The sequence below is a fragment of the Nanorana parkeri genome, unplaced genomic scaffold (assembly GCF_000935625.1).
Source record: "Nanorana parkeri isolate BGI_ZX_2015 unplaced genomic scaffold, ASM93562v1 scaffold764, whole genome shotgun sequence".
NCBI classification, from domain to species: Eukaryota; Metazoa; Chordata; class Amphibia; order Anura; family Dicroglossidae; genus Nanorana; species Nanorana parkeri.
The window spans coordinates 84,457-99,572 of record NW_017307032.1 but is presented as its reverse complement, the minus strand read 5'-3'; the positions used below and the strand labels follow the sequence as shown (position 1 = coordinate 99,572).

Sequence of the window (15,116 nt, the reverse complement as noted above, 5' to 3'; positions counted from 1 at the left end):
ACTTTACCTGCTTTATTTTTACTGAGTATGGGTAGGTATTACAAACCTCAGAGTAAAATGTACAATTACGCAGGTCTGATGTAAAACATTACACCTGTCATGCAAGTCCTGAAAGAAAGCACCCCAGGAAAGCTCTACAAGGGCACAGGTAGGTCCATAAACATTTTTGACTTTTTGGTTTACTTTAGGAACTTGTACACCATTTCCCCTACAACATTCTTCTTTATTTTCACTTCCTAGACAAAACGAGCAGGTAGTCCTTGCAGTGAGGGGGTAGCCCCACTGCAAAGGTTACATTTTCCAATTCCTGGAGTTCCTCTTAAAACTAATTTTCTTATATACAGCTGACCACCAGAGGGAGTGTTTACAAATCTGTATGGAAAATTCAATAAGCAAATAAGGATATGAAAATTATATTAAAAAATACCTGACTTTACTACTATAAAAAGCTAGAATAAGTAATCATTAGAACACGCTATAACTAGTGCAACTCTAAGTCACAGTTAGTAACTAGTTAATGCCACTAGTTCAACACAACTAGTAACTAGTTCATGCCATTCGGAAAACATTGCCACAATGCTAAATTTCAACACATCAGAGAATTTAACCATTTGAAGCCTACTCCCAGCGGCCCCTTGAGGGGTCCTTAAAGCCAGGAGTCAAAGGCAGGCTTCCTGGTCATGTGATCATTGTGATTGGCCACAGAGGACATGATTGGGAGCCAATCCCACTTGCTCTCAAACATAAACTGTGACCAGGAAGCTGTCAGTGACAGCTTGGACACTATGCACCATTGAGCACTCTCAGAACAGAACAGCAGAGCCAGCTGACACATATGTACAGCACCTCAGTGCTAGGACAACACCACCGTGCTACTGCATGCATTCTCTACGTTGACAGAAAGGGGTCAACTTTAATCTGAGTTTTATATAACCCAGGTGGTCCCTTGCGTTGAAGAAGCTCCCTAAGACTTTGTATGCGCCATTCTCATCCAAAGTTGAGCTGAATGAGATTCTTGAGAGCTTTTGGTGGCTGAATGAGATTCTTGTTCAGCAAAAATACCTGTAACTTCAGCTATAGGCGAGTTCAGCTTAAAATGGACCTAGCATTAAATATATTTTTGCATGTTTAGTGAATGCTTAGTAATATTTAAGTGTGATACTTACTGAGATCATACTTACTGAGAACACTTTTACTGTTTTCCTTTTAGAAAAATAGAGCCATATCAGTTATCTTCCAGGGTAATCAACTACTTAGAATGAGATGCCGGCTCAAAGATTACACACTCATGTAAATCCTGGTGTCTGTGCAGTTTTTGGCTGTGTTCACAAATGTACTTGTACTTGTGAAAATGCCCCAATACATAACACCGATAATGCCGCTTTAAATAGATTCGGCTGCCTGAGGTCTCGTGCTTGCTCAGGACCTTGCAGCAACTGTCTTTGACAGTGCCGCTCCGACCACACATCTCCTCCTCCTCCACCTTCCCGAGACCGGCACAGCACTGGACAGCCCCACACCTGCCCGTACAGTCCTGGAGAGACCAGCGCATGGCACCCACTAGTATAGCCGTGGAGAGCCCGGCGCCCAGCACCCGCCAGTACAGCCCTGGAGAGCCCACACGGAGCCCTGGTGAGAACCAAATCTGTTTTCCTTTTAGAAAAATAGAGCCATATCAGTTATCTTCCAGGGTAATCAACTACTTAGAATGAGATGCCGGCTCAAAGATTACACACTCATGTAAATCCTGGTGTCTGTGCAGTTTTTGGCTGTGTTCACAAATGTACTTGTACTTGTGAAAATGCCCCAATACATAACACCGATAATGCCGCTTTAAATAGATTCGGCTGCCTGAGGTCTCGTGCTTGCTCAGGACCTTGCAGCAACTGTCTTTGACAGTGCCGCTCCGACCACACATCTCCTCCTCCTCCACCTTCCCGAGACCGGCACAGCACTGGACAGCCCCACACCTGCCCGTACAGTCCTGGAGAGACCAGCGCATGGCACCCACTAGTATAGCCGTGGAGAGCCCGGCGCCCAGCACCCGCCAGTACAGCCCTGGAGAGCCCACACGGAGCCCTGGTGAGAACCAAATGCAGCCCTGGTGAGACCCGCATGCAGCCCTGGAGAGAACCGCATGCAGCCCTGGAGAGAACCGCATGCAGCCCTGGAGAGAACCGCATGCACCCCTAGTGAGACCTGCATGTACCCCTAGTAAGAACAGCATGCAGCCCTAGTGAGACCTGCTTGCAGCCCTGGTGTGTTGACCAGTGAGATAAGGAAAATAGAATCTCACATTATTATAATTTTTTTAACAAAAGCAGAGATTTCAATGCATGTCAGATTAATTGATGTGCCATTTCTAACTGTGCTGTTAAAGAATAACTATTGGCAAAATAAATTAAAAAAATGACAGACAGTACAAGTTGCATTCTGTCATTAGCCTTAAGCCCTCATTCACACAAGAAACGGCCGGCCCGTACAGATCTGTGCTGCATGCACGGCCGTATCGGACCGATCCTGTGAAGGTCAGGTGCTGCGTGTGATTACTCCTCTATGGGAGTACGCAGCCGTACGCCGCCCTACGCTCACCCGAACTGCACGTCCGTACGGGTGCGGGTGTCCCTGCTCGGACGCAGACAGGGTTCACCCTGTCTGCGTACGAGCACGGACGTGCAGTTCGGGTGAACGTAGGGCGGCGTACGGCCGCGTACTCCCATAGTGAAGGACAGGCTGCTGAGTGTAATCACATGCAGCACCTGTCCTTCCGGAAGCGGCCCGATACGGCCGTGCACGCAGCACAGATCTATACGGGCCGGACGTTTCTTGTGTGAATGAGAGCTAACACAGTCGTTTTTGTTTTTCTGGTCTTCCTTGTACAACCGTTCTACTACTTGGGTTAATCCTGCCAGTAGATCCATTTAATTTCCACTTCCTTTAACAAGGTGATGTAAAATCACTGCAGCCTTGTCACCTTGTGGACAGGATAGTCTTAAGCTGGCCATACACCTGCAATTATCTGCATATTTTCGGTGGTCAGATTGAAAAAGTGCAACAGATTGGCGCAGGTGGAGATCACTCTGTAGTCCACGACAAGAATTAGGAGGGGGGCTCTTTGAGATCACACAGGAAACGTACAGGAGACAGTTATCAAACAAATGGAACAAAATGCTTCTAAAGCTATATTTAAAAGACCTAAAGGAAGCTTGTAAGAGAAGCTCATTGTTAGTGTTTATATACACTTTAGACCCCCATTCACACTGAGCTACAACAACAACAAAAAAGCACTTTTCAGTGCTGATTTGAGCAGGGTGACTTTGAGCGACATTGAGCTTCTTTGCGCTACAGTGCACATTTTGACACGCTACGTAGCGCTTCTTTGGCATTTTACCACAGGGACTTTGTAGCTGCTACATTGGGCTGTATCCAATCAAAAGAGGTCTTTGGTGTGACATAATTCCTCTTCCTGTTTCCTGATTCTGTGGAGAGTGTAATTTCTGGGCAAAAGTGACACTTGTGTAACGCGACATTGCGCTACAATGTCACGCAAAAACGACGGTAACGAGCGACATTGAGCTACAACATTGAAGTCTATTGGGGCCAAGAAGTGCGAAATCCGCCAAAAAATAGCTCATGTTCAAGCTACAAGCGACATTGAGCTTCATGATTTTAACATCTCCATTGAAATGCATTGGAAGAGATACATTGAGCTTCAAGTTTGAGCGATTTGTGAGCGGAAAACACACTACAAAACGCTCAGTGTGAATGGGGTCTTAAAGTGACATTAAGGCCAAATTTATTTTCCTCCCCCCACAGTGCTAATGTAAGTTCTTACCTTAAATGATGTCTGTTAATCCGACCATCTTCTTCTTTAGTGTAGTTTTAAGCTGTCCCTCCAGCACTGGTTCCGGTCTCCGATCCAGTGCTGACTCCTCTGTCCTCCTATCTGATGTCCCACGGTGTCTGTGCGTGTGCACGCTGCTCCATAGACTTACCTTGTGTCCCTCCACGTCTCCCGGCTGAACATCTGAACTGTGCATGAGTCCGCTCTAAGATCTTTTGCGGGCGCCCGAGAAATGTTCAGATGTTCGGACGGGAGCGCGCGGCGGAGACATAGGTACGAATTAACCCTTTGAAAACGTTTTTTTTTTTTTATTAATCGTTTTGCATATATCTACTGCTTGCTAGCAATAGATATATGCAAAAACATGCAAGGGTTTAATAACCCTTTAAGTAAGCGAAAAAAACAAATTTAAGATAAATTTAAGATAACACTTCATAATAAGACAGAGCAGCATTTTTTTTTCCCCCGAAAAAAAGTTTCAGCTATATGAATAAAAGGGCACCATTGTAAGGCACCCATGGAAGTAGCAAATGGTTTCTCCTAATCCCTGTAGCTGTCACTTTTGGTGGGCAGCTTGGCCTGCATGCAAATATGGAAAGAATACACATATAAGGCTTAGAAAAAAATAAAAAGGGAATTCATATACTGAATACATTCTTTACAAGTATTAACCCCATACAGGTACCAGGATACAATGTTTTGTCTCTTTATTGGGCCTTTAATATAAAAAAAATTTACAAGTGAAATAGGCATTGGATGGCTTAAAGAAAAACTCCCCTGGAATTTTCTTATTAATCCTTGCAGTGGGGCTACCTCCTCACTGCAAGGGTTAACTGCTCATTTTTGCCTAGGTGCTAAAATAGCAAAGATATACTCACCCGAAGCTCCGAGCCCACCAGCTGTCACAGTGCTCCCCCTAGCCTGACCCCTCCTCCGCAGCCCATTGGAATCTTCCTCGGCATCCTCACGTCAATGCACAGTGTACAGACGTGATGATTTACTGGACATTGCAGGGATCGGTCTAAGAAGGAGCCGACTAGTTATATATAAATCGTCACATTGAAATAATTCAAGGCTAATTATTCATATTCCTACGCAGGCTCAGGTGTCACAAGTTCTCTTTACAGTAAAAATGTAATAAAATATAACAACTTCCTTTTTTTCTTTTTCCTTGGCTAAGTGAAAACAAAGAAAAGTGTAAGATAAGCCATGTTGTGCTGACATGACCAGGCAGAAGATATCCAGATACAGATACCTCATTGAAAGACACCTAAGCCTTCACATCAGTTCATAAAACAAATGGATTTTCTCCAGTGGCAGAAACAGAAGTTCCACTAAGTCAAACGGTTCGATGCGGAGGACTAGAGACACGATCCTATTTAAGACCTATTTAATAAAGAATGTCAAACAAACACAATCTTTTGTTAAAACATTTCGTTTTCTACCTCCATTACTGATCAGGTTCACTCAGAGGCCAAATACACCTACTGATAACAGAGATTAGGATGTGTTTATCACCTTTATATATCAGGAGGAATTCCTCTGTGGGGTTTCCACCGAGCATACGTCAGTGAGACATGATTAAGAGAGATGAGCGCCAGACACGGACATGTCTGGAGTTATGAAGAAGCCAACATTGGCGTAGTTTGACCGTGCCTTCATGGTATAGATGGCTGTTGTAAGTTTAGGTAAATGTGATTCATGAACGATGCTAAAAACCAGTGGCACTAAATAATTCTGTATATGAAACAAATATGTTAACTCCAGACAGTGGTATAGCTAGAGAGGTAAGGTCCATGGAGCAGAAATTGGGTTAGGTTCAGGTCTCTTATTGCCCTCCCTCGTCTTGCTGGGCAGCCCATCACCAACTTAATGCCCCTGTGTGCTTAGATAAGTACTGAGTGCTCTAACCAGATATGCTGGATCTGCAGAGCTATGCAGAAAAGCATAAAGTGACACTAAACTCAGGAGTCCATGATGGATTACAATCTCAATACAAATTAGGAAACCAACGTGAGGATGTAATCCATTACGGGAGTGAGCTTGGAGCGGTTGCTACTTTACAATACACAGAGGGACCAAGAGGAACAAAAGTAGCCACCCTCCAGAAGGAAGGCCAGTGTCAGCACCAATTCAGAGATGATTTGAGGATCTACAGCCAAGTGATAGATAAATAAGATCCATTTTTGTTAATAGTTAAGGTACTCAAATGCATTTTAAGTTTTAACTCCTACGTTTAGTGTGGCTTTAAGGACTGGCATAAAGTGCAGCATTCCATGCACTTGATCATGTGATGGAATGTCACATGACCAAGTGCAAGGCACACCTATGGAAGAGTTGCTGTGCTTGCCGTGTTGCTTCCCTGCTTATTTCTTCAGTGAGGGATCCAGAACATTCTCTTAGCACACAGAGCAGGGAGGCAATTGCTGTTATTCAAGCTTCTACTCCTCAGTTTCCAAAATAATATCAAATGAATATATTAGGCTCAATTCACTAAGTTATAACAGACATATTTTGTCATTACAAGTATGGTTTTTTTTAGCAAGCAAAACCAATGAGAGCTGAAAGTATCATGTATAATCCATAATAATATATAATACAAAATAATCCTTATTGCAAATAACACAGGTTACAGAAGTTCAGCCAATTCTCAGTTATAATCCATGACTAATATGTCTCTGTCCAAGTGGTTTGGGGTATTCAAGAAGCCAATTATAGAAGCTTTTTTTCTATCACATTCTTTTCTACCTTAAGGGGTTTAGGTAGAAAAGAAAAAAAAAGCCTGCCAAGCATCTCGATTTATAGGCAACATTACTGTTTAGGGACTGTTTAGACTCCTGCTTGCTATTCATGCTCCCACTTTACAAATTAGCCACTTGAAATTTTTGCATGGCCTCTGTTTGTTCTGGTTTTCAGTGGCTTTCTTTTTCGGGCCCACTTGCCATTCAAGTCAGTCAATATGATTCTCTCTCCAAAATAGCCAGAAAAATCTACAGATGCAGACACTTCCAAATCAAATGATCTTTAAAGGTGTGGAAGTAGAATGGTGTTTTTCTAATTCCTGGCATTTTGGTCAATTCCTTTTGTCCAGTCATGTTTTGTTCCTTCAACATGAAAAGTGATACGCTGCTACTAAATGGATACAAAAATCCCTCTTCAGACATAACATACTGCAGTCTGCTTGTGCATCCATATAAAAGCACTTACAGCTCTCCAGCATTAGCCTTTAGTTCTCCTTAAACTACACAATGAGCGTAGAGGAGAAAACATTTCCAATTAGTGGCCAGTCTACAAAATTCCTACACTAGATCTACTGGGAAGAGATTGTTATTGCTGCTAAATACCACGTATTATTAGGCTCCTTATTAGAACCCGAGTCTCCACATCATGCGAAAACCTTTGCAGTCTCATGGGTGCAGTTTGGTTTTAGGAATCTCAACCCCAAACCCAATAAGCTGCAGTATTTGTGGGTCAAATATCTTGTCCTGCCTCCACACCCCATTTTTCTACTATTTTGTTTGTTTGGCCTTTTTATTTATATATAAATATATATGCTTTTTAAAAATATTATATATATATCTATATAGATATAGATATATCTATATAGATATATATATAAAATGTATATTAAAAATAATATAATAGTCATAACTTTCTTGTCGTAACAAAGGCTCAATCCACCCATTTCAGTTCTTGGTAGATGCTTAAGTATTAAACAACCTGATCTTACATTTCTCAAAAACTCTTTTGGGGAGGAGATTTCTGCACCGAGGTTCTGGGTCTGCACATCGGCTGTGGCCATTATGAAGTTCCCACACTCCTTGTTGACACTTTTATTTATGTTATATTAGAAAAGTGCAACAGGAGATGCTGGAACACACAGAGGTGGGAAACACATCCAAATCCTACAGGGAGACATACATTTTTGTAGGGAGATCTTTCTATTGCAGTTACAAAGAAATATAGGAGGACAGGAGCAGATTCAGTCCATCATGTTTTGGGGGGACTGGCTCAATAAAAATATTATTATTCTTTCTTTTGTTCTCTTTCCATTTCACTGGCTGATAAATACAGAAAAAAATCTCCAATCAGCATTTAGTTTGTATTTGAACGCAGAATGACAAAATATACCAGCAGTAATACATGTTTAGGAAACCATAGTCTGCTGTGCCATATTATGATCATACAAAAAAAAAACCCACTTTCAGATCTAAAAAAGGATTCTGTCTGGACTTTTAACAGTCCATTGACTTTAGTTGCTTACTATAATTATTAGGGATGCACCGATACTAGCATCAGCATCGGTGCCGATACCGAGTATTTGGACGGGTACTCGCCCAAATGTTCCTGATGCCTATCCCGATACTGGAACTTTCGGTACCAAGAAGCCGGGCAGCAAGTCATTACACGCTGCCCGTCTTCCTGATTGGCCGGGAAGCCAGCTCCATGCTCCCTCATCAATTCGGTATTCACTCGCTGCCCTGGTTTCTGATGGGTTGAAAAGCGGGCCAATCAGGAAGTCATTACTCGCCCCCCGGCTTCCTGATTGACCAGAAAGCTGGCTCCGTGCTTCTTCGTCACCTGGTGACGAGGTAACATGGGGCCGGCTTCCCGGCCAATCAGGAAGCTGGGCACCGTGTAATGACTTGCCGTCCAGCTTCCTACTTGGTCGGGAAGCTGGCTTCATGCTTCCTCGTCACCTGGTGATGAGGAATCATGGAGATGGCTTCCCAGCTAATTGGTAAGCTGGGCGACCAGTCATTACATGCTTCCTTAATGGGACTTCCGTTATCGGCGAGTACCGGAAAAAAAATATCGGTACTCGATACTGAAAAAACGGTATCGGTGCATCCCTAATAATTATATAAAGAAAAAAATACTTACAGCATCTGTAACTGGAATTTCATAAACCTTCTTGAAATCCACCAGGTCAAAGAATACCAGCATTCCGCTACCTTCTCCTTTCTTGACTGAAGTTCCAGTAATCAGGAGTTTATCATCTGGGCTAAAACAACAGTCTGTCCTGTGGAAAAAATAAGGAAACAATTGCCAATTTATTTAGGTAGCATTTGGCAAATATACTTGGACCACAAAAAAAGTGTGTGTGGGGGGTGCGTGTGTGTAGGGTGTAGCCCCACTGCAAGGGTTAATTTTAATACATCCTGGAGTTCTTCTTTAATGGGTTTACAAATATTTTAATGGTTTTGGTATGGGGTTTCATCACACTTGTCAAAAACAAAAATTACACCCAATAAAGAAACAACTCCTTAGGCTTTTAGTGCAACCAGCTGAACTGTGACTAGATGCTGCTCATTCATGTATGTCAGGGCCCATTCGCAACACAGCATTGCAGTAACATTACATTCAATGGTGCAACACGGTTTCATATGATGTGAATGCCCCCCCACACCTGCATAGCAGCACATTGCAAATTAATGGGCTGTCTTAACGCAATGCATGTTAACATATGTGCATTAAACATATTCAATCAGACTACTCTCTGGTCAATGGGCCCATAGTGGTCTCATACCACGTTACAGCCAAAAGATCCACAACATTCTTACAGTATAATTAGCATTATTTGCAAACCAATAGTTGCAAAAGTACCCTGTAAAAAATGTTTATTATTTTTAAAAAAAGTTTTCATAAAATTAATATAAAAAAACATCAGTGTATACACTGGTTAACTTACAAAAAGGTGACTACAAAATGGGATATAATTATGGTTAGGGATTGTTTATGTGATCATAATGAATCCATGAGGAGCTCCAAGAAGTGAGCTATTCTGGCTTTATATTATACCTTAGTCACCAGGATGCCGATATAAGATTGGACGCAGGCTCTAGAGTGCAATGATGTTGTCTCCTTAGCATGTTGTTCTTCCCAGAACCATGACACAGAGCCTTAACAAATCGGAATAGACAATGCGGTATGTAATATAGAACCTTCTGTGTGTTACTCCTGTACATGTGACTAATTGTTTAATAACCATGTGCTTTAAACAGACAAAGAAACCAGACACAAACCAGGAACTATACAGTAACGGAATACTTACATTGGGAAGTAGTTGGACAAGCCGTTCGCCGTGTGGATAGGTTTCTTAAAGTTCCTCATGTCCCATGTTTTTAGTGTATCATCCCCTAAAATAATTGAGTAAATAATTTGTAGTAAGCGTTAATGAGGGGGCATTTTTAAAGAGACCATGAGAGAGTCACTGACTTAAAAGTAAAAGCACAAACATACAGGGTTTTTACATTTTTATGTGCATTGTTTTCCTTTGCTTAAACGAGTTTTTAAATCACTTGCAATTCCCTCATGACATAACCCCTTCTCCTTCTGGGAGTTCCCCCGCCCCCCCCCCCCCCCCCCCCCCCCCCCTCCTGTCATCTCCCTACATGACTTTTAAATAGCTGCCAAGGGAGGAATGAAGTGGAATACTATAGAGTGTCAGATCCAGTCTGCTGGAGCTTTTGACATTGCATACAAGATGGTGGCAGTCTCAGACCTTATGGATGTCTACACAAGAGAGGGTTTAACATGTAAGTATCATGAATAAAATATATTGAAGGCACATATCTTACAGAAAGATTGTTGTTGAAATGGTTTGGTGACAGGGTCTCTTTAAGCCTTCCCTACAGTAAATGATCATGTATACATGATAATTACCAGTAGAGAAAGCTTAGAGAGCATGACAATTGTAAAAGACCCTAACCATTAACCACAGAGATCTTCAGCTGATATTCACATAGATAATGAACAGCTGTGATGGAATACTAATCGTTCCAAGACCTCTAAGCAGGCACTGGTGATTAGCAGCCATCCAGACCAATTGTGTTTGTGGGATTTGCACATCGCTATAGTTGGCCAAGCCTGTTGAAGATTGTGCTAGCCATCACTTAGAAAACTGTTTGGGTCAACCTGTAAATATAGTGAAGATGTGCACAATGCAGTAACTTCTCACATCCAGTCACAAATCATCTCTCTGGAATATGAATTCAATAAACTAAAACGTCATTGCTTAGGATCAGTTACTTTAACCTTCTTCATTGCACCAGGTACTGCATTAGGGGACAAGCCTGAATACAAAGGTACAATTGAAGCAAATAAAAACTAGTGTTTATGTCTGCCCTCAGTGAACAGAGCTTTAAAACTCTCACTATGTTTACCATGATTTCTATGGTGGTAAAAGATTACATAGGACTTTATGGAGAACTTTGAGTTACACTCATAAGTCCCCATTGGTCATCTCAGGACTGTCTCTATCGGAGCACTCCATGGTCAAATATACACTGCCTCCTCAAAAAAAGTCACAGACTCTAATATTTTGTTGAACTGTCCTTATCTTTGATTACGGCATGTATTCGCAGTGGCATCAGTTCGATGAGCTTATGCAATGTCACAACACTTATTTGTGTCCAAAGTTGTATTCATTTTTCACCAAGATCTTGTAGTGATGATGGGAGAGTCGGACCACTGTGTAAAGTCTTCTCCAGCACATCTCAAAGATTCCCAATGGGGTTAAGGTCTGGACTCTGTGGTGGCCAATCCATGTGTGAAAATGAAGTCTCATGCTCCCTGAACCACTTTCACAATATGAGCCAGATAAATTCCCCAATGTGCCATCAGGGAAGAAAAAAGCCATTAATGGAAAAACCTGGCCATTCAGTATATTCAGGTAGACAGCTGACCTAATTTTTTGGGCACATAACCTAGATCTATTATCCAACGGAAGGTTCTGACCTATTTGCTTAGCTAAATCCAGGTGGTGACTTTTATTTTGGCCAGACAGCGTAGAAAACTCTATACAGACTAGATAACTAGAAAGACGAATCAAATCAAGTCCTATAAAATATTCACGTTTTTAATTTGAAGGCCATATGTCTGTAAATCACATTTATTAATGAAATATGACATAAATGTATCAAAAATGTAATAGTATAAAATGTTTTTCATTGAGATAACGATTGAAGCATGTGGATACAGTAACAATTAGATTTAGGACTATTAGTCTGCTTACTCTGCATGAACCTCAACCTAATTAGTAGGGATGCACCGATACCACTTTTTCAAGGCATGCACCGAAACCATTTTTTTCCAAGACCTGGTAGGAATACCGATACTTTTCCTCAAGTACCAATACCTTTTTTTAGTGCCATGTGACAGTTTTTCTAAAACAATACACAGTCATGATTTTAGGACAGTGGTGCAGTGCCAGGGCCCAGCTGCAACTGCTGTGACCCCCTGGTAATTCTGCCACTAACTCCAAGCTGTAGAGGGTCTACAAATCCCAGCAATACATTATACAACAACGCAGAATACCAAAGTGATAGAGGACTACAAATCCCAACACATCTATTATACAGAAATGCCGAATAACATGAAGCTACATACTCGGTGTTGATCACCAGGGCTGTGTGGGGTCTCAGGAGGCTGTGCGGGGTCTGACCAGTGCTGCGTGCAATCTCACCAGGGTTGTGTGCAGCGTCTCATCAGGGCTGTGAATTCTCACCAGGGCTGTGTGCAGTGACTCCCCAGGGATGTATATTCTGACCAGGGTTGTGTGCGGCGTCTCACGGGTGTGGGAGGAGGAGGCAATGTGCGGCTGGATCGGCAATGTAAAAAGACAGCCACCGTGAGGTCCGTACAAGGCTGCTGAGGTCCCCAGCAAGTGCGAGACCTCAGGCAGCTGAACCCATTAAAAAATGTATAGCACCGATATCAGCACTTAGTATTGTGGCATCTTTACGAGTACGAGTACTCGTGAAAATGCCCAGTATCGGCACCAATCAACCAACCAAGAACACCCAGTATTATGGACTAGATTAGTGAAGTTATCTTTTGTAATCTAAAGGAGACCTCCAGACTGAATGGTGGTACAATTCTGGGTTCTGCCGATTAAGATGCAGTGTGCTCCTTTATATGTATCATATGTGCATTTTGCTAAACAGCTTGAATCCAATGCTGTTCAAATTCCATCAAGCTAATATGGACTTTTTTCAGGATATCTGAACAGGCAAACATTAAATTCTCATTCAAATAGAACCTACAGGTAAGGGTGATAAACTAGCAATAAATTTTTTACGGTACACTCCATAACAAAGACTAGAGCCCACCACCTAAAATTGGTGTAGAAAAGATTTAACCACAAGGGGCATAGGGACTTTTTTCAGTCAGAGCGGTAAAGGTCTGGAACTTGCTGCCACAAGAAGTGGTATCAGCTGAGAGTATTGAATCATTCAAAAAGCATTTAGATACCTTTCTCAGAGACCGCAACATACAGGGGTACAGGTACACTTAAAAACAAGGACACACAGGGACTTGTGTACACACATACACAATCACACACAGACACACAAAGGTTGGACTTGGTGGACCTGTGTCTTTATTCAACCTCAAATACTATGTAACAAAGACTGCAAGCTGCCCAGGCCTGGAAGCAGCAAAGTAACCCCAAACCATAACATTTTCGCCACCATGCTTTACAGAAAGGTTCTTCTCCTGAAATACTATTTTCAATTTGTGCCAAACATATCTACTATTACTGTGGTCAGACAACTCTGTCTTTGATTTATCATTCAACAGCACATTGTTCCAGAAGGCCTCATCAATGGCAAACTGTAGTCTTGCTCTAATCTTCTTACTGGATTTTTTTTCTGGCACACCTCACATGCAGATTTAATTGGTGCAATCTTCTTTGACACCACTGCATCCACAACCTTATTTCTAAGAGTCTTAAAGATCTCATTTGATTCTAGCATGATGGCACCCCACACATGTCAATAGCAAATAGAACACCAGGACAGGTTACACCTGTATACTCAAGGAAGTTCTAATCATTCTTATCTAATCTGGAACACCCGTCTCTAATTTCATGGATCTGAAGTGGTGGTAAAAGTATGGGTGCATTTACTTTTTCCATGTGGCATATCTGCAATTTTGTTAAAGGAGAACTATGAGATGAGTGATTTCCACTCACCTCATAGTTCTAGCCGACCTGTGACAATGAGACTGTCACAGGTCGGCTCAGTAGATCGGGAGGTGAGCGAACACATACCGGGTTCGCTCACCTCTCGATCCTGTCACGGCTCTCTGCCGTGACAGGGGGAGGGGCTGGATTCCCCTCTCCGATCTGCCAGCGCTGACTGGCGGAACGGAGGGGGAAGGGGGCGGGTACAGCTGGCTCTGCCTCTAGATAGGCAGAGCCAGCTGTCACTCACGCAGCTGGGCGGATCTCGACGTCGATGCCGGGATCCGCTCCGGCGTCTCAGTATACCGTGAGACGCCGGAGCTTAGGGTAACGGGAGGACGCTAGTTTGTGTCCTCCCATTACCCTAAGGAGAACTATGGGGAAAAACACTGACCCCATAGTTCTCCTTTAATGTAGATTATGAGAAAGAATACACCATGTAAATGTAATATGTACTATGTTCAAGTATATCTCCTCTCTAGGCACTGTTTGGAGTGAACTATTTTAAATGACTGTATATACTGTTTTACCTGCAAAAACATTGCTTATTTAGCAGGTTGCCTGAAGTATCACTTAAATTTTACTTTAAGAGCGCCATATAATATAACTACCCTGTTCGAGGCCTACGTGACTGATGTTCTTGGAAACAACTGAGACATTCGAGCTGCACAAGAACACAGCACTGCCTAGTGTCCACTACTGTAACAAATGTACAATGTCTTGGTGGTTTTCGGGTTTTTTCCCAGTCTAATATCTCCATGTATGGAAGTAAGCAGTACATAAAACCTAGGATATTAAATTTACACATGTCCTACAGCCAGACTTTGTTCTTCACACTTATATTTAAAACGAGAAAAAAAAAAACACAATCTGTCTCTGACATTACTGCATTGAATGCATTTATCAAACTGGGAAAGAGAAACATTTCTTGTAGGGACTGGGTTTCCCTTTGCACTTAACCCTTTATGGCTAGCTAGGCCTGCCAAGTGTCACTGTCTCACGTGCTGAAGACCAACTGCAGGGGTTAAATTGTATCCTATTTTAATCTACACATTGAGCAGGTGTGTTACTGTAAAACCCAATGCACATCTGTGTTAGTTGGTTCCCTTCCAGCTAACTACTCTAAGTTGGATTTACGCTACCTTACTGCTCCATTTCTGGATAGGGTACAAGTGAGTCATCAAACTACAGTCACAACACATTAATGAAAATAAAGGAAGTATAAAATATTGCAGGTTTCTCACCAATAACTTGCCTTACCTTCTCAAGAGAATTGGTTTAGAAGGGGGTTTGAAAACATGAGCT

General features: G+C 42.2%; 1 protein-coding gene across 1 annotated transcript in view; it reads right to left on the bottom strand.

Annotated features, from left to right (window-relative positions):
* WDR70 (WD repeat domain 70) overlaps nucleotides 1-15,116 on the bottom strand; it is a 111,863-nt gene that overhangs the window by 63,349 nt on the left and 33,398 nt on the right. The window contains exons 3-4 of the mRNA XM_018564597.1: nucleotides 9,900-9,984; nucleotides 8,729-8,867 (exon numbers count right to left, since the gene is read on the bottom strand). Coding sequence (XP_018420099.1) covers nucleotides 8,729-8,867; nucleotides 9,900-9,984 — 224 coding nt within the window. The remainder of the gene's footprint in view (nucleotides 1-8,728; nucleotides 8,868-9,899; nucleotides 9,985-15,116) is intronic.